The sequence below is a fragment of the Orycteropus afer genome, unplaced genomic scaffold (genome assembly GCF_000298275.1).
Source record: "Orycteropus afer afer isolate SDZICR_OR568_19922 unplaced genomic scaffold, OryAfe1.0 scaffold00283, whole genome shotgun sequence".
NCBI classification, from domain to species: Eukaryota; Metazoa; Chordata; class Mammalia; order Tubulidentata; family Orycteropodidae; genus Orycteropus; species Orycteropus afer.
This window is the reverse complement of record NW_006921870.1, coordinates 2723750-2751265: the sequence shown is the minus strand read 5'-3', so window position 1 is coordinate 2751265 and position 27516 is coordinate 2723750. Positions and strand designations below refer to the sequence as shown.

The window sequence follows — 27516 nt, the reverse complement described above, 5'->3', positions numbered from 1 at the left end:
GAGCCCAGGGTACCAACACTAAAATAAGTCAGGAGCTTTGTTCCCTAAAACACCAGCTCTGAGGCTCATAGGGGCTCCGTCTAGGCTGTGGGGAGCAGAGGGAAGAGATGGAAACAGAAGTACCCTGGATTTGGTCTGAGGTTGGCCGCCTCCTGGGTGTGCCTCTGTGTGGTGTGCAGTTGTTCCAGGGAGTCTGGGACGCCCCCCAACCTGGCTGTCTACACAATTGTGCTAATGCCACTGGGTTTTGCCTTGCTGCTGGTAGGGGGTGGAGGGGCGGGCGGCTGCCCATGGTAGTGCGCTGCGTGCCCTGCCTGGGCCGAGGGCAGTGGCGGATGGCCATGAGCGTGGGCCCCGTAGGGTAGGTGTCCCCCATGGGGGCCGTGGTGGTACTGGTGTGTATGCTGGATATGTTGAGGGGGGTGGTAGTGGTGGTGGTGATGGTAGGGGGGTGGGTTCTGCTGCATGTGGCAGTATGGGGTGTGATGCCCATGCACCTGGGCCTGCATCTGGCCCTCTGAGGGCCCCTGATGATGCCCAGCTGAAGAGTGCTGCAGGTGGGGCAGGATCGGTGGGTGAGGTGGCGGCTGGGGAGGGGCCGGGGGCAGGTGGGCCTGGGGAGTGGGCTTCCCTCTCTTACTACCAAATAAGGAGCCCAGAAGGGAAGATGAATTAGGCATAGTCTGGTGTGGGCGAGATGGACACTCTTGTGTTGATGTAGCTCTCCGGCGCATGTGAGGACTGCTAATGATGGACCCCTAAAAAGGAAATTCATAGAAATCAAAATTAAAAGATCTTAAAGTACTTAGGTCAGAATGATTTTTTTAAAAATGTAAAAAGTTCACCCACTGACTTCTAAGCCTTAGTTCAACTCACTGGCCTCAGCAGGGCTGGGTGAAGCTAGTTCAGGCCCCACCTGCTCTCATGCTAACTGGCAGGACAGCTGGGGAAGAGGGAGGTGGCAGGACCTTGAGAAGCAGTCTTCTAGTGACCAAAGCAGGGGGCAGGGGAAAGGGCACTCTCCTTTCTGTTCAGAAGTGGCAGACTTCTGTTCTTTTTCCAACAAGCGTTTTGTAACTGGAAGCCTGCCTGGGGTTTCAGATCCAAATGACTGAATGGGGGGTGTCTGTGAGTTGCTTGTGGTGAGTGAAGTGGAGAAGGGCTGGTGCACATGAAAAAGGAACCCAGAGCCTGCTGAACCTGCATCCTGACCTCTCCTGAGTCCTCTTAACTGTCTCAGAGGCATCTGTGCAGCCTGTCTGAGTCCCATGGCTTCTGGGATGGTGGTGCTGGGGACAGGTGGGATTCAGGGAACCTTGTCCTTTGGGTGGGCACTGCCTAGGCATTCACTGCAGCTACCTACTGCAAACCAAACAAGGAAAAAGAAGGAAACAGAAAATGATCTGCAAGATGAGGTTAAGATATGAACAGTAATATAGAGATGGTTTGAGGATGAATGAAATCTCATGAAATCCACACTGAATTTTTCTCTCTTCAGGCTTTCCTCCTCCCACGAGCTAGCTAAGCAATTCCATGGTGTCATGACTGCAGACACACAGCAAATGAAACTCCAGAAAGGAAGCGATGGGGATGGCGGAGCATGGAAGTTAAGAGTTCAGCAAAAACATCCAACAGCAAGAGTGGTGGGTGAGTGGGGTGCCACAGTGACTGGAGCCTGCCCACCTGCAGCAGTGGTGGCCTGGGGGCTGGAGGGAGGGTGCAGGGGAGTGTCAGGAAGCCGGGATGGTTAACCATGCTCAGGGACCACAACGGAATGGGGTTAAGTGGAAACTAAAACACACAAACCAGAACCACCCCCCACCATTCAGTTGGAAACAAGCTGGTGAGAGGCACAGGTGTTTCTAGGCATAGAGGGGAAAAAGCCAGCATGCACCAAACTAAGGCAGGCAGGGAGGGGGAGGGCACATGTCTATGCCTGCTTCTGTGTGTGGCAGGGGGGGAGGAGCAGCAAAAAATGAAAATAAAAAGAACAACAGATATAAACCAAGGGTTGGGGAGGCAATACACGATAGCCAGCTGGACATAGGCGCTTCCTACTTACTTCCACATTGCTCTCTAGCGATCCCGCACTGCTGCGACGCCCTCGCTTCCCTGCCCAGAACATGCAATACCAGAGGTTAGACACGGACACGAGACTGGGGAGCCGCTGCCTCCCTGGCGCTGAGCTGATGCCGCCGCTGCTACAGAGCCTGGCATCACTACTGGGGAGCAACGGTGGGAACTTAACTAGGTTGCAGGCTCAGGTACCGGGGCCTACCTGCCTGTAAGTGCCAGGAGTGGGTGGGTTGGAGGAGGAGGTTCAGTAGGGAAGGAGACAGCAGTGCAGTAACAAGTTTTTTTTTTTTTTTTTTTTTAAAAAAAAGACAATAGATTTTTTAAAAAGGAAAAATAAAAAAAATTTTAAACCAGCCCCAGCTTTATACCCTTTCCCCTGGAGATAGTGGTCTGTGGGGAAGGGCTTATTGGTGGGCTGAGGCTTGTGTACAGCTGAGGCCCATCGTCAAACATGAAAGTCTGTTCACCTCCTACTGCTGGTGCCAGGCTCACCTCAGTTACTGCTGACAGGGGCAGGTAGCATGAGGGCAGCTCTCCAATAATTTAAAAAAAAAAAAGAAACAAGTGACTCTCAACAGCCCTTTTAGTGGATTCTATACACACACACACACACACACATATACACACACACATATATATATACATACATACACACATACACATATATTGTCTTTTTTGGAAAGGTGGGGGGTTTAATGGTTAAGACAAAACCAAATTTCACGTTCTTTTTCTCTTGGACCGCTCATATGTGCAGCTGCCTCTGGGGGCAGAGTGTTTGGTTTGTGTAGTGTCAGGGCTAATGGAGAACATCCTCCCAGGCCAGGGCCCCAAAGCCCTGCTTCTTCTCTGTCAGCACCATTCCTCAACCCAAAAAACCAAACCTGCTGCCTTCGAATCAATTCCAACTTATGGCAACCCTACAGAATAGTACAGAACTACAGAACTGCCCCCTAGGGTTTCCAAGGCTGTAAATCTTGACAGAAGCAGACTGTCTTATCTTTCTCTTGCAGAACCGCTGGTGAGTTTGAACTGCTGACCTTTTGGTTAGCAGCCAAACGGTTTAACCCCTATGCCACCAAAGTCACTCCCCAGGATGCTGCAAAGCCCTCTGTATACCGCGAGGTCTCATTGCTGATGTCTTCCTCAGACCCCAGTGCATAGTGCACTACGTGTGTCTACATCCAAGCACGGCCAAGTCTTCCTCTTGGTTTGGATGCCCGGGAACACCTGTGGCCTCCACATCTCTTTGAAGGATTTCTCCATGGATTTCTTCAGAACATAGAACTTGCCACAATGTGGGTGTCCGACCTTAGGGGCCTGGTATTTATCCAGCTTTAAGACTGAGGATGGGACGAGGGGGCAGAGAATGGCCCTGCCAACTTGAATTTCTAGAAGGTTCCATCTATGGAGCATTAGCCATGCTCGAGTACTAGACATGTTAATTTCCTCATTTAAGGCCCCCAACAATGCTGTAGACAGTATCACTACGTCTATGTTGAAGAGGGAGGCTATGAGAGATGAACTAACTGGCTCATTTCCACAGTGAGCAAGTCCAATAGCCAGGGCTCAACCCAGGGCTGCCTGCCCACCTCTCAGGCAAGAAAACTGAGTCACACTGTCCTCCTAGCTGGACCCAAGCCCAGCCTAGCCCAGGGTCCTAGAAGAAGAAAGAGACTGCTATGTGCCTCCTGGTCATCCACATCTTCCAGCTTCTGGGGTGAAAGCTGCTGCTCACCAGACTGGGGCAACCAGCCATGTGCTGGGTAGAAAGAATATGGCTCTGGATCCTTTGAGCCTCACCATGGTCACCAGAGTTTGCCTTCCTCCTCCTGCTTCTGCCCAATGTGGCCAAGATGTTGTTGTTGTTGTTATGTGCCCTCAAGTCGGACCTGACTCATAGCGACCCCTCCTTAGGTTTCCAAGACAGTATCATTATAGAAGTAGATTGCCCCATCTTCCTTCTGAGGAGTGGCTAGTGGGTTTGAACCGCCAGCCTTCTGGTTAGCAGTCAAGTGCCTTAGGTACTATGCTACCAGAGCTCCTGGCCAAGATGTAGGAGAGCTTTAATCTGGATGTCTTGGAGTAACTGAGTTTCTTAAAATTCATCTTCTCAACTTTTCTCCATGGGATGTGGGTTGATCCTACAGGAGCTTTCTCTTCACTCAAGTCCCTGAGCACTATGTACTTATAGGAATACACACAAACATGCCTGCTTACTATAGCCTGGGTCTGTGTGTATGCACACACTTGCAGATACACACGCACACATGTGTACAATCTACTATATCTGCTTAAACACACGTGCTGATTAGGTAAGGCATGCCATAAGGAGGCTCACCCCATGATGTATGCACTAGGGTCCCTGCCCAGACCCCAGTGTCATTCTCTACTCAGGCATCCTTCCCCTCACTGGGTCCTGCACTAGCCTCTGTGAGCTCTGTTCCAGTTAGTACCTCCTAGAGCCAGACCAAGCCCTATCAGCTGTGGGCAGCAGCCGGAGCATCAGGAACCATTTGTTGGGAAGGAGCTCCCAGTAAGTTACTTTGTCAGGCTGCTGCTCACAGCCTTCCCTTTCTTTCTCAGAGTCAGAACAGGACAGAACACGGTGGGCTCTCAGCTGAGGTTTCTCCCCTGTGGCCCTCAGAAATGCTGGAGCTACAGATGCACATGCTCAATAACCACTACCAGAGTGACAATCACATACACTGAGCTCACCCTGTGCCAGGCACTACACTAAGTGTGACAGACGCATCAACTATTTTTCAAAGCAATCTTATCAGGGGAGAACTGTGATTGTTTCCACTTTACAGCTGATGAAACGAAGGTCCAGAGCTGAAGCTTGGCCAGGGTCTGGCAGCTGAGTGCAACGCTAAGAGATGAACAAGTTCAGGCTAACTCCAGAATCTGAGTGCTGAACCATGCCCTAATGTAGACTGTTTGGCAGGGAGTGATGGGGCTGAGGTGAAAGGAGGTACATTCACAGTTCTCCTCCAAGAGATACTATTCATGGCCATCCTTAGCACAGCCCCACCCTCTGCCCAACTCTGCCTCAGGAGAGGTGGTCACAGGGTCATTTCCCCTGTAGAGAACCCAACATGTGGCAGCAGGTGCTGCTTTATTGATCTGTTCTGAGTGCCCACTGCCTGGCAGCCTCCAGGAGCCATCGACTCTTGCAGACAGGGCAGCCTGGCTGCAGAACACAGCAGTCTTCAGCTCTGCACTGCCAGAGGCACTCAGTAGAACAGTCATTTGGTGCAGGCAGTGCCTTAGAAGATGTCCTTTCTATGGGAACTTGGTGTTAGGCAACTTGGCTGGGGAAGGACAGAGGTCCTGTCCAGCCAGGGTCTCTGGCTCATGTGCATCTTGACTTGACTGATCATGGGGCAGGAGCCAAGGCCGGTCCATGTCTGTTTCTGTAGTCCTTGCTGGGTTCCTGATCTTAGAGGCACCAGCAAAGACTGGTGCCACTTATATTAGCATGGGTGTCTCTGGCTGAAGGAAACTATGGCCTAGAGACATCAAGAAGGCCTCTCGGCTCACATGTGTGGAGCTTGGACCAGAGCCTGGGCCCTTTTCTCTATCTCTTAGAATGTCAGTGGCTTTCTAAACCATGACAGCCTCATCAGTTTCCAAGGTTCATGCTGGGCTGAGGAGATATCCCTGTTGGGTCATCTCCTGGATGGATGGATGGGTTGCAGGTCTAGAGGCAGCTGCTCCAAGGGCCCCCTGCTCTGAGGGGAGAGGCTCACCCTGGCCTTGCCTCTTCTTGACTTATTCATCCTGGTGTCAGGCTCTCATGCTGAGAGCTGTGAGCTGTAGTGAGGTGAGGTGGGAATGACCACAGCCTCAAAGGAGCTCACAGTCCCTAAACTCATCCAGAGCATGGAATTCTACATCTCTAGCTACAAGGCCAGAATCTGAGAAGCCTCCTGATATTTGCCAATCTTCATCTGGAGATCAGAGGTGGACTCTCCCAAGTCCAGGGCTTAGGTGGCTGCCTTAACCCAAACACCCACTGCACCTCCCCCTCCACCCTTCCAGACTGCAGAGGCTCTCTGGGCTTTTTCTTGCATTGTGTCCTAAGGCGCAGAAAAGATTCAACTCCTGAGAATCACCAAACCCAGGATCCTCAAATAATAATGACGATAACAACAATAAAAAGAAAGTAGCTAATGCTTGGAACTCCATCCTTGTGATGGATAGGCCTGGCTATGCAGGCTCTGTTGATCCCTAAGCTCTGGCAGAGAGGGGACAGCAGAGGTCCTGGCAGGAAATAGCTCCAGATCCCACTGGCTGGGACCTGGAGTGGATGTGGCCAAGGCCTCAGTTTCTGAATAGCCACTGCCTCTTGAGAGGGGCTAAACAGGGTTCCCAGGTACTCCTGGGACTTCCTCAGGGAACAGTGAGGACAGCACTAACACACTGCACATACTCAAAACAGAGGTCTTTTCTTTGGCTTGCAGACTACAGAGGCCCCAAGCAGTCCAGTTTAGTGGGTTTAACCAGGCACTGGTAAGACCAGTGGTTCTCAACAAGGGCCATTTTGCCTCCAGAGGACACCAGACAAAGTCAGGAGGGATTACTGATTATCATGGCTGAAGGGTGCTACTACATCCAATGGGTAGAGGCCAGGGATGCTGCTAAACATCCTGCAATGCACAGGACGACCCTATAACTGGCTCTCAATGTCAGCAGTACTGAGGCTGAGAAATCCTGGGTTAAATCCTCATGCAATGGATTTCTGATTTTTACTATGGAAAAAAAAATGATAAAAGCAAAGAGAAAAATTCAACTAAAAAAAAAAAAGATTCTAGGAAATGAATAAGCAGAAGTGAGGCAATGCTGTAGGCAGATAGGGGCAGATAAGGGATGCTAGTAGGAACAGGGCTGTATTAGGGTGGTCCTGGAGGTGGGGCTGGGGTAGGTTGGGCAGGCCCCCAGGAAGGGAGAGGCCACGGGGCCTCTGTGGGGGAAGAGGCTCATCTTTGGCATGAGAAGGCTTTACCAACAAACAAGGGCTTATGTCAGGCTCTTGGGCTGGGGCATTGGGGCAAATAGAGCCTGCACTGCTTAGCAGCAATGTGTCCTTTAAACTATAACACCCTGTACTCGCTGTACAATGGCAGACCCTTAGAGCCTCCTCCAGGAGAAGCTGACTAGCTAGATATGACTAGTGGGGGCTGAAGAACTGATGGTCCACATCTCTCACCCACAGCCAGTTGGACAGCACCCATGGGAGAGCAATCTGGAGCAGAACCTGCAGGCAGCCTGCCAGGGCATTCTCGCATTGCCCTCATGCACCTTCTCTAATGGAGAGGAAGAAGAGGGCAAAGGCAGCTGGCAGAAGCTCCCTGATTGCTGGTGCCCAAGGTACCCCCAATTCTGGGAACCCTGGAAGGCTGGAGGGGTGCTGCTTGCTTGGGGGTTAAGTGGCTGGCAGCAAAGTAAACACACAGAAACAAACAAATAACAACAAAACCACATTTCCACCAGAGTTTTCCCTTCACTCTGGACCCCAATCATGGCCACAGAGTGCACTGGATGGAGGCAGGGGTTTCCCAGGGAAGGCGATTCCACTGGGAGAGCAAAACCAGTGGAAAAGGGAAGTCTTCAGACACAATTTAGAGGGGCTTCACTCAATTTCATTCATCAGCATAAAACACAGGGATGCAGCAGCACAAGGTAAACAGGACATATCCGCTGGTGGGGCCTGCTCTTTCCGTGTTAGAAGCAAGTTTAGAAAATAAATGAATAAACAAATAAACAAAAACCCCTGAAAGAAGAGAAGGAAAATGGGAGGACCTCCCCAGGCTGTTTTGGCTAGATTGCCTTTCCCTTTGACAACAACTCGGCCCTGTTTTCCTCTGCTGTTTTGGGATGCCCCTTCTGTATTGTCAGGTGCTGCTCTGGCTTTGGGAGAGTCACAGGAAACACCACAGTACTCTGTCTGACCCCTGCCACTCACTGCTGCTCCACCATAGGCCCTTCCCGGCGCGCAATGCATGCCCTGACCGTGGGTGTGCCCACCTGAGTCCTGCATGCATTGGGCTAGGAAGGTGGTTCTAGGCCGAGCTCTTACCCGCTTCTGAGAGGTCCCTTAGGGAGCTGCTGAGGGCGCTGCGTTTGAGTCCCTCGCTGCTGGCATAGCTGTCATCCAGGCAGGCTCGGCTCAGCGTCCCGTTGCCCGATTCCTTTTTGAGGCTGGAACACTGGGACATGCTGGGCCGCACAACACCCTTCTGCTTCTCAAGCTCGGCTGAAAGAGAGGGCAGGGCTCAGTGAGAGGATCATGGACCAGAGGGCAGCTTGGGGGAGGGGGCGGTGCAGGTAGGAGGGAAATGCTGAGGACCCCAGACCCTCTGCTTGGGGTTGGCACTGTATTGAACTACCATCCACTTGGAATGAGGAAAAAATAAGAGGGAAGGTTATTTCTGGGAAAGAGGATGCAGTGGTTGTCTTGGGCATAAGGAAGAGGAAGTAGATCCCAGGAATGGATGATGGAGGACCTTCTGGTAAAGACAGTCATTTTCCAGTCATGAGGTTTGACAAGCGGACAAAGACCTCCCTGCCTCTGGGACAGGAGATGGGCAAAGGCTAACCAGCTGTGCCACCAAGGGAGGGGTCAGAGGTGGAACACTCATGTGCCTCCAGGGAGATGTGGAATCAGAAGAGGCAGGGATTATAACTGTCATCCCCCCTCTTCATCCATGGGATCCAGGGGATGGCCACAACCAAGACCTCATAAGTTCCTGATGCAAGAAGACAAGTAAATAATAATCACACTAAACCTCAAGAAACTCAGAGGATCTTCTGATGGGCAGGACTGAGTCCCATCAGCCACCACCTGTCTAGGTACACCAAAGAGACCTCTCCCTTCTTTCCTTCCTCCATGCTCCCTTTCTGTGGTTGGGGCCCATGGACTGCCCTATCATGTGATTGTGTGGAAAGCTATAAAAGAACTGGGAGAATCTCTGTGTGGCTCAGGGAGTCACCTATTGCAGACTGCTGTCACAGCCACCAGGAAGGGAGACAAATGGCTGTGTCAGCTTGCTCTTCATCTTTAAGACACCTGGTACTTACTCTCTATTCTGTGCTTCTCCATCTCCTGCACTTCTGCAATGGATTCCCGCAGGTCATCAGTGAATTTCTTCCGGTCTTGAGGATTGGGCGCATTGAAGTTTATTAATACTTTAGTGTCTGTGCCAGGGACGGCAGATGTGAGCCTGATGCCATTGGGGTAGTCTACAAAGGAAAATGAAAGAAGGGAAGTGTGGGGTCTACCATATTCTATAATCTCCTTTCTGGTCAAGAAATAATAAAAAATCTCAATTCAGTATCTGCATGAGAGAAGTACTTAGGGTCCAAGCTCTTCACAGACTCATCCAACCAGGGAGGAAAGGTTGTAACAATGGCAAACTGAAGCGACCATGAAACAATCTCCATCTTCCCTACTTTGGTCCATACTTAAGTCAGGAGACAGAGTTGGTTAATCCTGAGGGAAAAGCCAGGGTGTTCATTCTCTAAAGGTCATGGTGCCCTTGACTTCAAGGTCCTTGGTGACTGCCTGGTGCTTATCATGGTGGCCTGATACTGAGTGCAGGAGGTAGACTGGGCAAAGGTGAGAGTCTTATCCAGTGACCTCAGAGAATTCTAAGACCAGAATTCTGAGCTCTGTTCTCTCCTAAAGGTCTCCAGACCCATGGTTCCCTTCTGATGTGCTGTGGGCACCTCACACCCAACACTTCCTATGCTGAACCCAGTATCTTGCTGCCATCACCCAGCTGGTGCCACCTCTGAGCCCTCAGCATCTTCTGGGCTTTGGTCTACTGATGTCATCTCTTTCCTTAGTGGGCAACACATGGCTGAACAAACAAGCCCTTCGGCAACTGGGTGTTTGAAGGTTCCTGGCCCCAAAACCAATGTCACCTTCGCTCAGACCTAGCTCAAGGCTGGCAGTCTCAAATGCCTGCAGGCCCAAGCAGGTATCCTAGATGGGGGACCTGGGCTAGGTGGGGCTGTGAGCACCTGGGGAGTGCTAGGGCAGGGTAGCTATGCAGCCCATCATCACCATGTAAGTATGTGGGCTCAGTGATGCTGAACCTTTTGGCTTATTAAGAGAAGCCTCGCTCTTTCTTTCTCTCTCTCTTACATACAAACACACACACACACACACACAAATCTAAATTTGGATGTGAAGCTTACTGATTTAAATGTTGGTTCAATGAATTTTTTTAAAAAATGTGCAAGCCAAATAAAACAGGACAAAGCCATGGCTGACCAATGTGCTGCCACAGTGAGACCCCTGGTATGAAGGTATTTCTTACAGAAATTCAAGGTCGGCTCTTGCTATCATTTAGTGCTGGGATCTGGCACCGAGGCCTGGGAGTTTAAAGATGACCTGGCACAGCCTCTGCCCTGGGGTTCAATCTATGACTAGCTCCCTGGGGGAGCTTCATTGCCACCACCTCAGTGAGCTCTTGACCCAGCCTAGGAGGCAGGGGTCATCACCACAAATGTAGAGTGGGGAATTGCTGGTCAGGACAATGGGGGGATGGCACCACCATCTCTGGTACTAGGCCCCTACATGCTAGTATGTGGAAAATCAAGGCAAGGCATGACTTCTGGCCTGGGAAAGCGTAGACAGGGCAGGGAGTGAGGAGATGGCCATGGTCAGGGCTCAGGATGCTCCTCAGGCATCCTGGCCAGGCTCATCATGGGCAGGGGAAAGAAGAAAGGTAGCTGTGGCAGCAGATGCATCTGCTCACCTGCCCCTCTGTAATGCTATGGACAGAGAAGGGGGTTCAAAGTCTAAATTCATGCTCTTAGTCCCTGTGTGTTGGGATCAAAGGCTGGTCAAGCAGCACCATGACAAGCTGTTCTGAGAAGGTGGGATACTGTGATGTCCTCTCAGGGCAGTCTTCCCCTCAGACCATGCAGGGCAGCAGGACCCTGTCCCAGGAGGGCTGACTTAGCCTAAAGCTCAAGAACCTCTGACCAGGAAGGGGCAAAGGAGAGAAGAAAAAAGGGGGCAGGTAGAGAAGGAGCAAGGTCAAAAGAAAAGGTCAGTGGGGGATATGAGCCAGCTCCCCTCCCAATTCCCCAGGCCCCATGACCCACTCACAGCTGAGGGGGTCCCAATAGCCCATAAAAATAAAGCCTTACTGAGCACTTACTAAGGAACTCTGGTGGTGTAGTGGTTAAGGCATTTTGACTACTAACCAAAAGGTCAGTGGTTCAAACCTACCAGCTGCTCTACAGAAGAAAAAGGGGGTGGTCTACTTCTATAAAGGTCTACAGCCTTGGGAACCCAATGGGGGTCACTATGAGTCAGAATCAACTCAATGGCAGTGAGTTTGGTTTTTAGTTTGAGTACTTACTACTTGACTGGTGCTCTCGGTTTTGGTTAATCTTAAAGGCAGCCCTATGAGGTAGGTACTACTGTCACTCCCACTTTATAGTCAAAGGAAACTGAGGCTCAGAGAAGTTAAATCAACAAGCTCCATAGTATTAAGTGGCAGAGCTGGGGTTTGGACTCAGGCTGTACTCAGGCTAGGGCTCAGCTCTTCACCTGTTCTGGGAGTTATGTTTGCATATCACCTATTTACTTAATGTTTTCCTATCAACATTATATTGAAATAAATCTATTTCTACCACAAATAAAAAATCGAATCACTTGCAATAAGCAGAGGTAATGGTAAGAGTAAACATAAGCATGGGGCAATGTTATTTAAGTCTTCCTAGTCACCAATGTTTATTGAGACCCTAGCCTGCCACCATTCTCTGTTAGCAGAGGGAACAAGAGCACCAGAGAAGCTGCATCAGATCCTCCCCTTGATGTCAGGAGGAACAAGAACTGTAAAGAAAAATGCTATCTCACCACGTGCATGACACTGTGCGATGCCAGTCTGCATGGCTCCCAGTCATCTCATGCTGGGGCTGCCAGGTCACACTTTGCAACATGCACACTTCCAGACCAGGGTGTGTTGGGGAGGGAGAGGCTAGGCAGGCCCTGAGGAGACTTACACTGGTTTTCGAAAAGCAGGACCTGCATGCCGTATAGGGAGAAGGACTGTCGGAAGCTGTACGTCACCGAGTTCTTCTTTTTCTGGAAGATCTTGGTGACCTGTAGGCAGCCAGAGACAGAGGCCTGAGCTTATCATCTGCAGTGCCCCAGAACAGCCCCTGGCCTGCCCGGATCATAGATCTAGGAGCTAGGGGTTTTCAGTGGCCCTGATAGCGACTATGGTCTCTTGCATGAGAACGCTCTCTGTATTTCAGCAGTCAGGAGGCCCCTGAAGCAGGGAAGAACCAGCACAGGGAAGAAGGCATGCCTATTCACACTGTGACTTAGATGCTAGTTTCTGTTCCTAAAAGTCCCCAATGCCATCCTGGCTGGAAGCAAAGCCCCACAGCCCAGCAGAGAGGTGGCAGGCACATTGCCGTGGATGGCCCCTTGAGATGCTTTCTCATAGCCATGCAAGGTGCACACACCTGGGGTTGGTACCCTGGTGGGCAGGGTGGGTGGTCAGCACTCAGTAGCAACAGGCTCATGAAGGGGAAGGCATCACTTCCTCTGTTGGAAACAACCCTTGCATGTAAGAGGCATCTGGCTGATGCCTAGCCCATGAGCCCAGATCCTGTGCCAGAGAACATGATAGTTCCACCTCTGCCAGGCCCTGTACCACATTCCTCTGCTGTGAGCCAGTTTGCAGATAAGGGGAGGAACTTTCCATCCTGGCAGCCACAATGAGTTGGCCAGCTTGGGCTGGGAGGGAAGGGAAGCTTGTATTTATTGAGTGCCCAATAAGTGCCAATCACCATGCAAGGTTCTATGTCTAAGACCTCATATGACCATTATAACTCCCTGAGAGCTTAATTTTATGAAGGAGGAAACAAGGCTCGGGCATTGGAAGTGACTTTCTCAAAGTCTCTTAATAAAGGATTTGGAGCCACAAATCTGAATTTTAACCTCAGTAGTCAGAGAAGACCATCTGGTTCTCACATCCAATCAAACATGTGGGGGATGGGGAAGGGCCTTCTGCAGGAAAGCCAACGGCCTGCAGGAAGGACAGAAACCTGAAGGACAAGCTGTACTGGGCATCCTTATCCCACCTGGCTAGTATCTGCCCACTTCTCTCTGGCAGCAGCTCCATTTCCCTTTGGAAAGCCCCTCTCCCACCTTCAGTCCATTAGCTGCAGAGGCTGGGCTGTAATCCAGGCTTAGCCAATAAGAAAGCACTGCACATCCATGGCCCCAGGGACTGGTTTAGGGAGGACACAGGCACAGGAGGATTAGTTCTGAGACAATTGCTGAAATTGTCAGGAAGAGACTCCCTCTTTGGGCGGGTTGCTGGGAGTTGTTGGGGCAACTTTCCCTTTGTGGACAGAGCCTGCCTGAGTATGGAGCCCATGGACAGGAAGAGCCTGTGTAGCTGAGAGACAGAGATGATTAGAAGGAGGCCTGCTGACATTGTGTGAGCCTCTGGGAACAGCTGGGGCTGAAGCCAGAAATCTCCTCGGGTCTCTTCCATGAGCCTATGAAGTTCCATTCTCATTTGTATCAGTGAGAGTTTGATTTCTGTCCATCATAACCAAAAGATTCTGGGCTAATACAGCCTCTACGTCTACCCCTGTGTACACATTTACCCTGGTGCAAACACAGAGCCAGTCTCCTGACATGAAGGCTTTCCACCCACAACACCCTGCGGACGAACCACATACCACCAGAAGATCGTTAAACAGGAAGATTTCTCGCTGGTGCAGTCCAAGTTTCTGGGGTTTATTTGGATCTGGAACCTCAAAGAGCCGGCAGTAGCAAACCAGCCTCCGATGGGGCAGAGACAGCACCTGTGCAGGGAGTGGGAGAGAAAGTTCTGCCATCAGTTGCTCAGCCCACTTCTCTGGGGCCTGGGCACACCCTCTATGAGGCCACAGCAAAGGTGCCTAGCTTTGCATGCTAGAAACCCAGGCTGGGTCCTCTTGCATTTGAAATGCAATTTGAAAAGGATTCCTCTTGCAAACCAGGCAAAGAAAGACATATATTTTTTGGCTCATAATGATTTTCCCCACTCTGTTCTCAGGAACTACTATTTAAGATTCTCTAGCCATGCTCTCCTGAAGTCCTGTGCTAAGTGCCTGTTTCTGGTAAGACAGGCTTTCAGTTTTTTTAGGCAGGTAACAGGCTTCCTACAGTTTCATCTCACGTGGAACTCCTGAGCCAGAAAGGACTTCTTGTTTTGTGAGTCCCTATAATGAGCCAGCCACACACATTAGCCTGTTTAGTGTATGGAAGAAAATTTTCTAGAGTTTACTCTAGACGAGGAAACTGAGGCACAGAGAGGTTAAGCAACTTGCCCTCAATCACAGAGCCAGGGCTTAGTCCCAGGGACCATGACTTCTCTTCTACCAAGCCTCCTCCTAAAAGACATCAATGGTTTTGATGTCTGAAAGAGCCATCCACATCATGAGCCAGGCCCACAAAGCTTTGTGAGACCTGGCTGCTCTAACCCTACAATCACCCAATTTCCATGATGCCTGTCCTTGTCCTCGCCTTGCCCTCTTACACCTGACCCCAAAATGCCCCTTGTGGGTTCAGGGGAACCATCCACCTTCACTTTGCCATAGCTGAAGAAGCTCTGAGGCCTGAATTAATCAGTTGGTGTCTCAGAGGCCCAGGCCTGACTGCTGGGAGCTCCAGTCTCATAAAAAGACAACTCCAATGGGAGAAATGCATGGCAGCTGTGAAGGGAGGAAGGCAGAGCTAACTCTGCCTGAGGCTGGTGGGGTTCCCCAGGACTAAGTACTTTTCTGGAAGACAAGACAAGGGGTGGGAACTGTGACAAACATTTTGGCGGTGCAGGGAGCAGCACCATTTGGTACTGTGGGAGCAAAAGGGTAAAGGAGAGGGCTGTGGGACACTGTTATGTAGAGGCAGCCAAGGGCCAGAGCATGGGTGGCTTTTAAGGATCTTGGACTCTTTCTATGGGAAGCTGGTGAAGGAGAGGATGATTAAATGTGTTTTGCAATGCTAACTCTCTGTGTGGGGTGGGGTAGGGGGTGTGGGCTGTTGGTAAGGGATAATGACAGACAACAGGTGACATGGAAGAGACTGCCAGACTGGAGGAACATGTGCTCCAGGGTGAGCAGGCAGAAGCTGTCAGGGTGGTGGTGATGCAATAGGCTTTGGGGTGAAAAGAGGGAGAGGCTGTGGGAGTGAAGGCCTGGAAGTGCAATCATCCACCAGCCATCTGCCTCAGTGCAGGGTCCTGGGGCCCAGGGACAGGGAAAGACTCTTATTAGCTCCTGGGAAGCTTTCCACTAGAATGCATAGCCTTCCCCATGTGTTCTCTGGTCCTGCAGGAATTTGAGGCTAGGGTAATTATGAAAATCAAATTTCTTATCACTCTGGAAATTATCTCTAGCAGCTAGAACTTTGGAGATGGGAGCCCGCAGTCTCCCAAGGGCAGTACATCAGCCAGAACATAAGCGTAGAGAAATACTTACACAGCCAAGCCCATGGTGAAGGGATCCAATCTATGTGGGAAAACAGGAGACAAAAGGAGATGTTAATGTTCCAAAAGGAGATGTTAATGTTCCAAAGAGCTCTGGTGGCGCAATGGGTAAGGCCTTTGGCTGCTAACCAGAAGGTCAGTAGTTCAAACCCACCAGCTGCTCTGTGGGAAGATGAGGCAATCTACTTCCATAAAGATTTACAGCCTTGGAAACCCTATGAGGATCGCTGAGTCAGAACTGACTCAATGGCAGTGGGTTTGGTTTGGTTTAATATTCCAAAGGGTGTATACCTGGGCCCTGAGGAACTAAGGGGTGGCAATGTCCAGTTAAAAAGCAGCAGCCCAATCCCCATGGCATCCTCCCTTTCCACAAGGCTTGTGAGCAAGTGGGAGACTGGCTGGCAGAGCTCCAAGGGCACTTTGAGGGAACTCCTGAGGTCACCAAGGAAGCCCACTGGCATAGACAGGGCTCAGAGTGGAGCCTGGCTACCATCCGTCCTATGACCCTTCTTTTCAGATATAATCCTGAGTAAATGTCCCATTATTCCCCAAAATTAGGAGCCACTAAAGGAAAAATAAAAAACCCTGAAATAATGCACAAACCCTGCCTGGGAAGGGCAAGGCTCTAGGTGGTGTGGGGAATTTAGAGTGGTGTTATAGTCACTGCTGGGCCAGCAGAGCTAGCCAGGGTCGCACTGGGGGAGGGGGTTGTGCCTCCCCACAGAGATCTTCTGATGATGCCAGGGCCTGCCACGTACCGGCTTCTTCCCCACAATGAGCTTTTCCACCTTCTGCACCTGAGACACATGGTCCTCATTGGTCTTCAGCTCCCGCTTGCGGATCCGCTCATAGATCCCAATGAGCATCTCCCGGGGAATGTCCTCACCGTCATCCACACCTAGAAGGAGACCGTGGCCAGGGGTCAGGTTGGGGCTTGGATGGCTATGACTGCTCAGCCTTGTCCCAGCCTCATCCTCTGACTTACCAGTTTCTAACCATAACAGAATAGGGATCTCTTTCACCATCCTCAACAGAACCAAAGGCCTTCCAGACACACAGGTATTGAATTACAGTCAGTCAATCACAAATGCTCTCAGAATCCCTCTACTAGGAGCAAGGCTAGCACATCTAGCCTCCACCTGGACAAGCATGGGAAGCTGCACTCTCTTCTAAGTTGTGTTGAGAGAGCTTTGTAAATATTGCCTTGCTTAATCCTGACCACAGCCCTGTGAGGCAGGCATAACTGTCTGCATTCCATAGATAGGAAAACTGAGGCTCAGAGGAGGGGTGGGGTGGGAGCAGCTATGAAGCACAGGGCTTGTGAGTTCAGGCTGTGACAGACCTGGAACCAAATTCTAGTTTTGTCCCTTACTAGCTGTGTGATTGAACAGGTGACTGAGCCCCTTAGCTTGGTGCTCTTGTCCAAAAACAGTCACCAAGAGCACCGAGTGCTTCACAGAGCTGCTGTGAGGAAATGGAAGCATGCAGTATGCTTCAGCACCTGGCACTGTGTGAAAGTACAAGAAACCTCAGCTGGTGCTGCTGCTGTCCCACATCACAAAGGCAGAAATAGGGGCCAGGACTTGAACTCAGGTAGCTCTAACTCCAAGCTCATACTCTTTCTTGTACAGCACACCTAACAGCTGCTGAGAACAGCAACTCAACCCTACTCATCAGAGAAATGCAAACTTTTATCCTAGGGAGATCTGCCTGGAAGGCTTGGTAACAGGCTCTGTGGGGAAATCAGTCCTCCCACATATAACTGGTGTGGTGGAGAAAGGATCAACCCCCATATGGGCGATTTGGCAATGCCTATCAAAATTATGAATTCAAACACCCTTTGGTCTACTGATTGCATTTGGGGAATTTATCCCATGGGAAATGATACACATTCAAGGTTATTTATTGAAGCATTGGCTCCAAATAGCAAAAGACTGGAAACAAACTCTTTTACCCATTAACACAGGACTGGTTAAGTAATCATTATACATCAGTATGACAGCAATACCATGTACCTGCCAGATAGAATGCAGAAAGCCACAGTGAACCAATACGGAAAATTTCTCTTAGATTTATGAAATGAAAAAGGCAAGATGAAAATGTTCTATTATATATGCTCTACTACAGTAAAATAAAATTAAGTGACATACAATGGGATATTACTCAGCCATATAGAGAAATGAAGTCCTGATGCATGCCACAACATGGATGAACCCTGAGGACATTATACTGGGCAAAGTCAGTCACAAAAGGACAAATACTGTCGGTCTCATTTATATGAAATAAGCAAATATATAAAAACCAAAGATTATTAGTGTTTATCAGGGTGGAAGGGAGGGGAAAAGGGAAGCTTTTGCTTAGGTGGCATTGAATTCATATTAATGGTAGTAGAGTAATTGGGAAAGGATAGCAAGAATGGTTGCACAACTTGGGAATGTAATCAGTGTCACTGAATTATACATGTAGAAATTGTTGAGCTGGATTATGTTTTGTTGTATATATTTTCACAATTTTAAATAAAAATAAAAAAATAAATGGAAAAAAAGCAAGGTGCAAAATGTTGTTGTTGTTATGTGCTGTCGAGTCAGACCTGACTCATAGCAACCCCTCCTTGGGTTTCCGAGGCAGCATCACTACGGAAGTAGATTGCCCCATCTTCCTTCCAAGGAGAGGCTGGTGCGTTTGAACCGCCAGCCTTCTGGTTAGCAGTCAAATGCCTTAGGCACTATGCTACCAGAGCTCCTAGGTGCAAAACAGAGAGGGTAAAAACTACCATGCATATTTGTATTTGGAAAGTCCAGAAGGATACGCTCTTCTGGATTTTCAACCACGTAAGGTAATACCATTTAAAAATAATTTACAGATAAGTTAGGATTGGACATGGCGAATGGGGAATGAAACTAAATGTGCATGTTATGTTTAATGTAAAACAAGCTTTTAAATATAATAATAATAATAAAAGAATACTGTATGTCTGGCTTCCATACTGGTGACCTATCCCTATTCCACCCATCCTTGAGTCCTCCAGGGGCCCTCTTGCTACTTGGTACCTTCTGGGAAAACAACTGGAGTGAGAGATTCTAGACAAAGTGTGTAAGTGTGTGGGTGCGTGCATACACATAAGGAGGAGGCTAAGAAGCATCCTTGATAAACAATAAACTGGACACCAGCTGTCATGGGAGACCAGGGTCCTGCCCTGCCCAACAGTCACTTGCTGTGGGTGTGGCTCTACAATCAGGAAAACTTAGTCAAAGTCACCCTTAGGCTCTCCCCGGGTGATAATGGTGCCAGTGTCCTCGGGCATCTGGGGTCATGAGGATGGAAAATACGCACCTGTGAGCACCAGAATCAGGTTGAGCTCAGGAAGGAGATGCTTGCAGAAGGGCCTGGGGCTGGCTCATGGCAGGCAACATCCTCCCCAGCTCCTGCTGAAAGTGAGGGCCTATATGTGCATGTGTGTGTGTGTGGGGGGGGGGCAGCATCAAAGGGCTACCAATAGCATGCTCTCTCTTCCTGAGATATATTTGCCATTAATGAGGTTTCCAGATGCCTCAGTTTTCCATAGGAACTATACCAAAGATCTGACCTACCTTGTATCGCTTGCAATACCCCCTAAGAACCAGCAGATAACTGCATGCCTTGAATGTTTGGAAGACAGCTCTAAACCACACCCCAGCCTTTTCTGTTCCCATTCCACTCAGATCTTGGAGCCAAGCTCAGGGAAGGGGCAGCCCTGCCATCTCCTGAGGGACCTTCTCTGCTTCCTGAGGAAACATCTGGGGGTTCCACTGGCTGCTGTTATGATGGTGTCCACCAGCAGGGGGCGGGCAAGGATGGGTAAAAACATCAGCAGGAAGCAGTCTCCAGGGGAGTACCTGGAGTTACTCCACAGGAGAACCATCCTGCCAGTGCAGATGTGATGACAAAGCAACTTGTTTGTAAATATAAAGGAAATAGGTGAAAAATTTAAGCAGCTCAGTAAGCCAAAGAAGTTGGACTTGATTCAGTTTTTTTTTTTTTTTAAAGATGTTATAGTTTCTAAATCTCTAGTCTAGTCTGTGGTTCTTTTTCAATCTACCCTCTGCTCTTGCAGCTTGTTTACCAAGTAGGGGGACACAAAACCCCTCTTCTTCCTTCCAGGGATCCCAGGGGTCCACAAGGAACATGATGTTGGCTAACATGGAATTTCTAGGGAAGATGGCCATTCCCTTCTCAATTCCTTTTCTATCTTCCCTTTTGCTGCCCATGTCATTAACACCTCTCTCTAGCCTCCCTGCCCCTATGGGGGAGAGCGAGTAGGCTTTGGCCTTAGCACCAAAGCCAAGAACAGCATCCAAGAGAATTCAGGAGTCATGCTTTCTTTTCATTGGATTTATCAATGTCTTCTATGTATGGCAAATGCTACTGGCTCTCCATTTACAACGATAGTATAAGGTTTCCTTCTAAAATAAATACATCTAAGTACAAAATCAAAAAGGCCACTTTAGGGGAACATCAAGGGCAGAGGCTACCTGTTGGGCAGCTATCTTGTGGGTGTGTGGTCTGGCCCCTGGCTGCTGCTCCGTGATTGCTCTGAGCACTGATATGCAGTGGCATGCCTGGCTCAGGTCTCCTTGGCTCCCCACAACTCTGGGGGCAGGTTTCCACTCCTTCCTGTCCTTCATGGGCTGGTTTCCTGCCTGCCATACAGCACTTTCTTGTCTCTGCCTTTGCTGATCCCTTGATAGTGAATGACTTGCCCTCCACCTGCACTTGTCAAGACTCCTGTTCATCCTTCAGGAATAAACTAAAGCATTTCCTTCCCCATGAGGGTAGTCACCTGAGACTTGGCTGTGTGTGGCCCTCAGTGCACCCAGATGCCCCTCCAAGACAGCACTTGATGGTTTTGCAGTTACCTGTGTTGTGTGCACTCCTTTGAGGACTAACACCCACCAAATGCCCCTCTGTACAGATGCTAAGTACACAGGAGCTCGTTAGCCCTGCTTGACCGTCTTCTCCAGCTCTCCAGAAGGGTAAGACTCATGTCTTATTCACTCTTGGCCCCCATGTCCCACAGGTACCTGGCTGAGTGTGGGTGCTAAGAGGGTGTTCCTGCCCAAGCCTGGAGGCCCAGGGGACAGCTCACCTCGGAGGTTCTTGACAAAGTCCTCTAGCTTCATCTTACGCTCGGGCTTGACGTTGGGGCTGTACATGTCCGTGTTGAGCAGGATGATGGCAAAGGCCAGGATGAATATGGTGTCTGGGTTCCGGAACTGCCGCACTACCCCGGGGTTGCAGATGCAGTACCGCTGGCTGGGGGCCGGGGGAGAGGAGGAGGGTCAGGGCCACTGCGGCAGGCAGTGAGACTGCCTCCTCACTCATGAGTAGCCACCATGGCTCGGGCCCTGGCACTCACCAGCTAGGCAATCACCCGAGGCTGGTCACGTCCCTCTGAGTCTCAGTTTCTGCATCTGGTAAATGAGGATAACCCCTGTGTGCATCTTATAAATGGGGATAGCTGCTGTCTGGCAGAGAGGAACCCTACTAACAATTTGCCCCTTCTTACTTTAGTTACAGCCCCACCTACCTCATATTTTTACCTGCTCAGGATGAGGACCACACTTTCCAGTCTCCCTTGGAAATAGGAGTGGCCATGTGTCTATGTGCTGGCCAGTGGGATATGAGCAGATGCCACGAGATTATGCCCTAAAAATGCAAGCATTTGCCCTCCACTTTTCTCCCCCTGCTCCACTCCCAGCTGGAATGGGGATGTCATAATAGGACCGCCATCTGAAACCTTGGGATGAAGAAGCCCAGGCCTCCTCCACACCAGCTCAGAGAGAAATGCATTTAGTTGCATTTGGTTTAAACCACTGTTACTATGGGATCTTTGTTACAGCAGCTGAACAAACAGCCTCACTAATATACCTCCTATTCAAGTCATCCCACTTTCTGTTCCCACGTTTGGAACATGCTTCCCTGCCCCTCCAGGGCCCCCTCTCCTGGTGACCTCTTGCAGGGCTGAGTGGAAAGGGGCACAGACAGAGAAAAAGAACCAGGATGGAACTCCGTGACTTAGGCTTAGGAGGAACAAGCAGCAACCATTAAACTCAGAAGATGTGGAGCTCTGATTCAGTCTATCTTATCCTTATTGCTGCCCTTCTAGGAAGCTTTACTGGGAATAAGTGGCTGAATGCCCCTTCCCAGGGCCCTAAGGTTATCCTTGCTCCTTCTTGGCCCCAGAGGGCAGGGTCAACAGCTGGCTCATGGCTCACCCACCTCCTGCTGTCCACACCTCACACAGAGCATGGAGACTCTTTCCTGGCCAAGCTATACATATTCACTAAATGAGTGACTATATGACAACCAGTGGCGTCTAAGGCATTTGACTGCTAACCAGAAGGCTGACGGCCACCAAGCCACCAGCCACTCCTTGGAAGAAAGATTGGACAATCTACTTCCATAGTGCTACCGCCTCAAAAACCCAAGGAGGGGTCGCTATGAGTTGGACCCACTTGATGGCAGTGAGTTTGGTTTAGGAGCTCTGGTAGCATAGTGCCTAAGGCACTTGACTGTTAACCAGAAGGCTGGCGGTTCAACCCCACCAGTCACTCCTTGGAAGGAAGGTTGGGCAATCTACTTCTGTAGCGATACCACCTTGGAAACCCAAGGAGGGGTCACTAGGAGTTGGGTCCAACTCAACGGCACATAACAACAACAACATATGACAACAGCTGGTATGGACTTCGAGTCACTATGTACCAGGCACTGGACTAAGTGTGTCTACTTATCCCAAATCATTTCGTCCTTCCACTATTCTCTAGAGTAGGTGCTATTATTATCCCCATTTTATAGGTGAGGGAATGGGGCACAGAGAAATTAAGTAACCAGAGCAAGATCACACAGCTGGTAAGTGGTGGAGTTAGTATTTAAGCCAGGCCATCTGACTACGTAGCTTGTGTTGAGTCACTATGAGAGATGGCCTCTTGTGGATAAATAAATGAACATGACTGAACTCATGAATAAACTGATGGCTAATTTGGGAGCTCTGGTGGTGTACTGTCTAAAGCATTTGACTGCTAACCAGAAGGCTGGCAGTTCAAACCCACCAGCCACTCCTCGGAAAGAAGACTGGGCAATCTACTTCTGTAGAGATACTGCCTCAGAAACTCAAAGAGGGGTCACTATGAGTCTTAAACAACTGGAAGACAGTGACTTTGGCTTTGGAATGAGAATTTGGAGGAAGACAAAGGCTGTTCAAAAACCTGGCTCCAACACTAATGAGCAGTCGTGACCTTGGGCAAGCCCCTTAATTTCAATTTATTTCTTCATCTGCAAAATTCAAAATTAGGCTAATAAGTGTCCCTTCCCACCCTCCCGTCCATGCCCTGTAAGGAGCCAGCACAGTGCCGAGCATTCAGGAGGGGCTGCTATGATCACTCCCAATGTAAAAGGCATGGACACCAGGCTCTGCTTGGGTGAAAGAAATGAAGGGGGATTCAGGCTTTCCACAGGCTTTTGAGCCAGAAGCACTCTTCTCCCCTATTGCCCTCCCACCCCACAAGAGCCCCCAACCTGAAGGCCTCGATAAGCCGCTCCACTTTCTGTGCCTCCCCCTGGACGCGGATGTGGGCTTGGAATTTCCTGAGGGCTTCATCCAGCTCCATGGCTGAAAAGTCCATCTCGTCCACCACGCAGCTGGAACAGATATGGCCATCAGCTTCTTCTTCCTCTTCCCACAGAGCCCCTGAGGCCTCTGCTGCCACAAGGTGCTCACAGACCCTGGCCTTCTCATGAGGGGAGCTACCCAGGGGCCCTTTTGTCAGGAAGGGTCCCGCTCAACTTCCTCCACCCAACAAAGCACAACACTTTAGAATCAAGCTGAAAGATCCCCAACGTTTCAGGGAGGTCCACGAATCCTGTGAAGCTGTAGGAAAATGTTTGGGCTTATATTTATATGTGTAGTTCTTTACTGAGGGGGCCAGAGCTTATGGTTAGAAGTGACAAATTCATCCTTGATAAGGGTCCCTCTTGCAAAACAGACATCTTTAAGCACAGAGGTTATATGGAGGTTTATTTTTAAATCATGTAACCCACATTACTTCACTGAGTCTTCTCTATTCAGTGAGACAGGAAGGGGTATTCTCCTGTTTATAGAAAAGGAATAGGAGGCTCAGGGCACTGGGTTTGTGGCCTCTCTCGCTGGGGCTGTGAGCTTGGCTCACAAATTGAAGCTGCCCAGGCTGTTGCAGAATGTGGGGAAGATGGGGGCAGAAACCATGCAAGACTATTTGCACCACACCAGCAGCTATCCTTAGGGTTGCCTGGTGTGGTGGATTGAGGGGAGTCTCACTACTTCCTGAGGCTGCTGCTATTTTCTGATCCAAGGAGAACAATACACGGATTTCCCGTGGACCTAGAGCTAGCTTTGAGGGGGTGGAATCATGCAGTAGTGGTTGCAGTGAGGCGGAGGTGGATAGACCAAGATAGTCTTAGGCCATTGACTCGGTAAGGAGCTAATCTGTTATTCCATGAACATCTCTTTACTCTATGGTTTTTGGGGTGGCAATCATCAGATCAACAATGCAGCAGGATTTTCCAGATGCATCAGGAACGGGAATGTTGAGCAGGGAGAAAGCAAGCCTAGGCCAGGCACGTTTGGCCAAGGGTGGCATGGGCATTTTGCTTGGTGCTGCCACATGCCCGCTGCCAAACTAGCTCTTAACAAAACCCCCAGCTCACTTAATCTCCATGTGTATGTCTGAGTATGCTCATGTGGGGGTGCAAGTGTGCAACTGAATGCACCTGTATGTATGTGAGTGATTGTAGTGGGGGCAACCCCCTTAGTCAACCCCTCCCTACCCTGGAGCCTTGCTCTCTTCACTTGTGAAACAAACAAGGCAACAGCAACTGCCCACCTCCTTCCAGGGTAGTCTCAAAGATGGAACAGGGCACATGTGGCCAGGCTCTTGAGCACAGCACTCATACTGCATGAATACGTTCTCCAGAGATGTGCTGCTTCTGGGGGAGCCCTCTACCCTCTCTGAGCCCCAGCTGCTCTCTTACTGGTGATATGCATAAGAATCCCTTCCTCACCAGCCCCACGAGAGAGCTGCAGTAGATGGATGGAGAAAGGAACTGCCAGTATTAATTGATGATTAACCCTTGACTCTGCTTCAATGCTTATTCCTGGCCTTTTGGCCTGGAGTCACCATCGCAGGGTATAATTGCCTGTGTCAACTCTGTTTGGCCAGAAACATCCTCAAAGACAAGGCCTGACCCCCTAACCAAGGGAATGTAAGACATCTGTGGGAAGCTATCCTCCTAGTCCCACTATGGGGCTGCTGAAAGAGTTCCCATGAGATACTGACACAGGCCTTGAGACTCAGAGGTTGCTCAGTAATGTAATTATCCTTCTGTGGTGGCTGCTGTACTCAGGAGAGGGTAATGAGGACAGGACTTGAGGTGTAAATGGAGAGATTTAGCACTGATCCTGGGCAGAACTTAAGAATGGTAAAGCCATTCTTAAGAGCTGGGAGCTGAGAGTGTCTGGTCACCAGCTCTCTGGGCTGGTGGGGACATGAGGCTGTGAGGTGAGTTTGGATGATCACTTTCATATCTTCCAGCTGGGATGGGAAAGAGAACGAGGCAGGGGCAGAGCTGTGGGCATGGTTCAGGATTGAGCTCTGGGAATGGACTGCCTGCCCTAGGAAGGCATTAGGGTCAGAGTGGCCTGGCACCCCTCCTGTCCTCCCTGGTGGCAGGGCAGGCACAGGTGATAGGCTATCAGCCTATACTGAGAAACATAGCCTGGACAGGGGGCAAAAGCCCTACATCTTCAGGCTTTCCCCTCCTGTGAATGTTGCCACATGCTGCCGCATGAAAGTGGGTCAGCAAGGGGATGATTCCCTCAGTGCTTTGTTGGACTGACTGTGCTGCAAAGGATCCAGACTCTTGAGGGTATATGTTGGCAGAGGGAAGGAGGGCAGGCAGGGTCAACGTGTGTAAGACATGGGCTGCACCTGATGGATGCCACGTGTGCATGGCAAAGTATGAGTGTACAACACAAAGTGTGTGAGGCATCTTCGAGTGTGTGTCTAGGAACGAGGAGGAGATGGGGAGTCCATACAGCAAATGGCATGCCTAGTACTTTGTGTGTGACTATGGTCTATACAAAGTTCCAATGGTGAGTGTACAGGGGAACAGAGAAGGTAGGACAGGGTGCTGCATGTGAAGCACTGCACATGAAATGTTTGTGTGTGACTACATACTGTATGAGTGTGTATGGCATGAGGGGTGTATGAGTCTGTGTGCTGTGGTAACATGTACCCTGTGTGAGCAAAAAGAGGTCACAGGGCCTATGACAGGTTTGCCCTGCATCCTAAAACTCACTCAAGCACATCACGGTTGAACTGCTTCTGCCGATTGCCCAGGAACTCGCCAATCATCTGCCGGCTGAGGCCCTTGCGTTGCAGCAGGAAGTGGGCCACCCCCACTGGCGTGTCAGGCACGAAGCCACGTTCAATGAGGTACTGGACTCCCTTCTCAGGCTTCCTAGGGGTAGAACAAAAACAGCCTCAGCCTCGGTGACACAGGCCCCCAGTTCCAATGCTCATCCTGTAACTCCTGCCTAGGTCTCTGCCTGGCTCCTTGGGGTCTCTGTTTGGGTGATCAAGGTTTCCCTCCCTGCCCACCTGTACTCACCACCCTTTAACACTCATTCCTCTCATCCACAGCATTCAAGGCTCTCAAGGCACCTCTCCTTGTGGAGGTGCTGGCCCAAAGACGCCAAGCTCACACCATGGGGACAGACTGGAGCAAAAGCCTTCACACAGAATCGCCTAGAACCTACACCAGGTATGAGCATGGACTTGCTGTCCTGAGGTGGGGCTGAGCAGCTCAGAAGCGCTTCTGTAGTACAGCTGCCCCTCACTGGGTTGTGCACACCCTCCTCTGTTGCCTGCAGCCCCAAACATCTTCTAATGCATGTAGATGATCTCCCTTCCCAGCTGAACTCAATGCTCTGTTTTGTGTAGAAGCCCATAGGCATAGGCTGGTAGGTGCTGCACCCCAATTCAGATAGGAAATAATGAAAACCACCACCATCAATATCTACTGAGCACTTATTCTGTGCTGGTCAATGGTATAAGCATGTCACACACACTAATTTATTTAAGGCTCACCAACTGCCTCTGGGGCCAGTACTTGTGTTCCTGTGATGGTCAGAAGTATACACTCAGGAACCAGGCAGCTGGGTGAGCCTGGACAAGGGCCTTAATTTCTTATTGTGGGTTGGACTATGTCTCCCCCTAAAAGATATGTTGACTTCCTAACCCCTGTACCTGTGAATGAGACCTTGTTTGGAAATAGGGTCTTTGCAGATGTAATCAAGTTAAGATGAGGTCATACTGGAGTAAAATGGGTTCTAATCCACTATCACTGGTGTCTTTGTAGGAAAAGGAGAGACACAGAGACAGACACAGGGAGAACTCCATGTGATGATGGAGGCTGAAATTGAAATGACAGATGCATTTATAAGCCAAGGAACACCAAGGATTGCCAGGAACTAATCCTTGGAAGAGGCAAAGATCGATTTTTTTCCTTGCGACTTCACAGAGAACACAGTCCTGCCGATACCTTGATGTCAGACTTCTGACTTCCAGAACTGCTGTTGTTAGGTGCCGTTGAGTCATCTCCAACTCACAGTGACCTTATACACAACAGAACAAAACACCACCTGGTCCCACACCAGCTCCATGATCCTTGCTATACTTGAGCCCATCGTTGCAGCCACGGTGTCAATCCATTCCATTGAGGGTCTTCCCCCCTTTCATTGACCCTCCACCTTACCAAGCATGACATCCTTCTCCAGGGAATGGTTTCTTCTGATAACATGACCAAACTAGTATGTATGTATGTATGTATATACACACACACACACACACACACA

General features: G+C 49.9%; 1 protein-coding gene across 1 annotated transcript in view; it reads right to left on the bottom strand.

Annotated features, from left to right (window-relative positions):
- Window positions 1-218: 218 nt before the first annotated feature.
- The window catches only part of IQSEC1 (IQ motif and Sec7 domain ArfGEF 1), a 648999-nt gene continuing 621701 nt past the window's right edge, over window positions 219-27516 (bottom strand). Inside the window, exons 6-16 of the mRNA XM_042782283.1 lie at window positions 25959-26120; window positions 23142-23264; window positions 20713-20879; window positions 16346-16485; window positions 15580-15609; window positions 13798-13923; window positions 12100-12199; window positions 9157-9318; window positions 8156-8332; window positions 2063-2112; window positions 219-758 (exon numbers count right to left, since the gene is read on the bottom strand). Coding sequence (XP_042638217.1) covers window positions 219-758; window positions 2063-2112; window positions 8156-8332; window positions 9157-9318; window positions 12100-12199; window positions 13798-13923; window positions 15580-15609; window positions 16346-16485; window positions 20713-20879; window positions 23142-23264; window positions 25959-26120 — 1777 coding nt within the window. The remainder of the gene's footprint in view (window positions 759-2062; window positions 2113-8155; window positions 8333-9156; window positions 9319-12099; window positions 12200-13797; window positions 13924-15579; window positions 15610-16345; window positions 16486-20712; window positions 20880-23141; window positions 23265-25958; window positions 26121-27516) is intronic.